This window comes from Egretta garzetta, unplaced genomic scaffold (genome assembly GCF_000687185.1).
Source record: "Egretta garzetta isolate BGI_Z169 unplaced genomic scaffold, ASM68718v1 scaffold329, whole genome shotgun sequence".
Taxonomy (NCBI): domain Eukaryota; kingdom Metazoa; phylum Chordata; class Aves; order Pelecaniformes; family Ardeidae; genus Egretta; species Egretta garzetta.
In genome coordinates this window covers 3,726,112-3,729,210 of record NW_009269999.1, presented here as the reverse complement: position 1 = coordinate 3,729,210, position 3,099 = coordinate 3,726,112, and the positions used below count along the sequence as shown (strand labels likewise).

Below are 3,099 nucleotides of genomic sequence, written 5' to 3'. Positions count from 1 at the left end.
CCCCCCAGCCACGTGGGACAGACTCACATGGGTGGCCTCTTCGGCACAGCCGGGATGAGCCCTGGCCTCAACGGCTACGAGCTGAACAGCGAGCCGGACCGCAAGACCTCCAGCATCGCTGCCCTGAGGATGAAAGCAAAGGAGCACAGCGCCGCTATCTCCTGGGCGACATGACAGGGCTGCAGCCCGGTGCCCGCGAGACACGGAGAGAGCACATGGGGACAGCCAAAAAAATCCATCCGCTTGGACTCCAGACAGCAGTTGCCTCCTCGGGGATCTGAATGCAGCACTTTTAGCTACCCTAAGTATATAAAGTACATATGTTAACGTAAGTGGAGTGTTTCCAGCATGAACGCGGCAGCTCCCGGCTTCCTGGGATCAGGCAGGGAGAGTGAGGCTGTGGAGCAGCACCTCTTCTAGTGAGGTCTGGGTTGGGATGTGTCCCCTCTCACCGCCACCTCCCCCGATAACCTGGGCATTTTTTCTCCCTGCTCCTTTTTCTGACACCAGTTCTGCCTTTCCAAAGAGCGAGAGCCCGCTGGCATTTCAGCAGCTTTCCCCCAGCCCATCACCCCCCATACACAGACACAGACAGACACACACACACACATATTAAACTTCCCCTCCGAATTTGTTGACAGTGTTGCTCAGTTCTGTTCTGCCCTGGGCAGGGGACTGGATGGGGACTCTGGCACCAGCAAAGAGACACCTCTCAGGCTGCTCCCGTCCTCTTAGCAGGAGCCACGACTTCCCACAGCTGAACGGGGAACGGGGCTGGGAAGATGCCCGAGGATAGAAAGAAGGCAACATTATCCCATCTGCCTCTACTCTGCTTCCTCTCCATCTTGCAGTCTGAGGTGAAGCACAGAGCTGTAGAGGCCTGTCAAGGGGATGCCTCTCTTCCCAACATGGCACGTTGCCACCACACTGGGAGTCTTTGCCAGCTTCCTGGTCACCTGGCTGGCGGTGCACCCCGGCAGACGATAGCCTCCCCGCACAGCTGGCTGCCCCAGGGAGCACCTGGGGTTTGCTTTGCCACAGTTGTGGTCAATGTTGAGGCTCATGTGCATGGTGGGGCAGCAAAATGTTTCCTCTTTCACTGGGTTGGGAATTACTATCCTCGATTTAGAGATAGCAGCTGTGGGAAGGGAGCACAGTTGCTGTGTAAATCCACAGATCCGCAAAGAGACTGCTCGGAGAAGCAGCTCAAGTGCTAGCACACAGCCATGGCTGCATGAGGCCATCAAATTCCTCGTACACCTTGTCCCAGGGTCAGGTACGTGCAATGACAGCCCCTCCCTGCAGCCCTTGCCCAGGGCCCTGCCGCACACAGCCGCTGCGGGCATCTCGGCACTGAGGATGCGCAGGGAAGGGACCTGAGGCTGGATGAGGTGATGCTGCCTCATCTCCAGCCACCTCAGATCCTCTTCACCTTGCAGAGAAAGCAGAAGGCACCAGAACTTGCCTGGTTTGTCTGAACCAGTACGCGTCCTCCAGTTTTCCCTCCTAGCACTCTTACCTGCACAGCGCTGTTATGATCTCTTTCATAAGGCTAAATATTTTCCAAGCTTTTCAATGACCTCATAGTGCTAAGAATAATTTTGGAACATCCTTTTACCCCAGTGAATTATCATCAAGGAGAAGCTGAAGGTCAGCTGAGCACCCACACAGCATGGCTCTGCAGGCTCAGCTTGAGCTGGGGCAGCCGTCTCTGAGATTCACAAGGGAACTACAGGATTTTACTCCCATAAAAATTTGCATGTCACCCTGCCCTCCCTCCTCACGCTCGGTGTTAGGGGATCTTGTAGTTTGAGGTCCAGGAATGTTTAGTGGTCTTAGAAAAGGCTCCAAATAAGCTACAACCAAACGTCAGGTTTCAGGTTAACAAGATATGCAAGTATTCTATAGTGCCTAGACTGCCATACACTACATAAACAATAATTGCTAATGTAATATATATTTATTGGGATAGGAAAAGACCAGTAGTACTGTCTCTTATCTCTCCTCAGAAATGCTAAGAGAAGCCTTCCTTGGTACCCACAGGGAACCAGCACGCATTTAACCACACCGTGTGTATGACCAGGGCCTCTCCCATCACATGCAGCCAGGACTTCTGTCCCAGCCTAAACATTCAGTTGAGCCATCGGGCATGAGGGCTCAGGTGCTGGAAGTGATGCTGATCGCTGAACCAGGCAGGATCACGCTGACCAGCTGGAGGGGTACATCGCCCCCACCAGCCACCCCAGAAGCCACTGAGGGTCCCTGGCCACCCAAGGACCATGGGCAGGAGGTGGTTTCTCCAGCAGATTTTGAGCAGGCAGCTGAGTGCAGTGCTAAAGGCATTTTCCCAGGTACACAGGGAGCGCAGTGCTTCCCAGGGTCCACAGATAATCCGCTGCCCAAACAGCCCAGTATCATTACTGACAAAGCACTTCAGCGCCAGGCAGAGCTGAGGAGTGGGCGGTGGGGCGGGCGGGCACATGGGGACGGGTCCCGCATGACCTGCAGGTACGGAAGGCAGGAGGGCCATAGGCGTTCAAGAGCTTAGCTGCATTCCCTACAGAAGGTAAAGGGTATCTTTTCCTCATGGACTTCTGTGGGGCCAGGATTTCACCTGAGCTGTTTAACAGCCTGGAGGATTAAGTGTTGCATCCCTTGTCTTGTTAGAGAAAGAGGAGAGTCTCCTGGCAGCAGACTTGGCATTTACAGAGGCTTGGCCCCTGCTTTCTCTCACCTTAAAATCCATGTGCAAAGCACATGTCGGACTCACTCAATCTATTTTAAACACCACCACACATGCCCGGCCCTGAGCCTGCCTGAAAGCATCCCTGGGCAAGGGGAGATGTCGTTCCCTGGAGCCCCCTGCCGCAGAACTTCCTTCGCGCTGCCTGCCGGGCTCTGCCTCACTTCTCTGGGCGCTGCCGCCATTCCAGCATGGCCCCTCGCGCCCCCCCCTGCCTGTCACGCTGGAAGGTGCTGCCCTCAAAAGCCTCCAAATGCAGCTATTCAGGCAGTTTTTTAAGTTACGTGCATCTGTATTTTCACACATTTTTTAATTAATTTAAATTTTTTAAAAAACCTAGCTGTTAAATTAACAAG

General features: G+C 54.1%; 1 protein-coding gene across 1 annotated transcript in view; it reads left to right on the top strand.

Annotated features, from left to right (window-relative positions):
• The window catches only part of ALX4 (ALX homeobox 4), a 14,000-nt gene extending 13,826 nt beyond the window's left edge, over positions 1-174 (top strand). The window contains 1 exon segment of the mRNA XM_035902944.1: positions 9-174. Within this exon segment, the coding sequence (XP_035758837.1) occupies positions 9-174 (166 nt within the window).
• Positions 175-3,099: the final 2,925 nt, after the last annotated feature.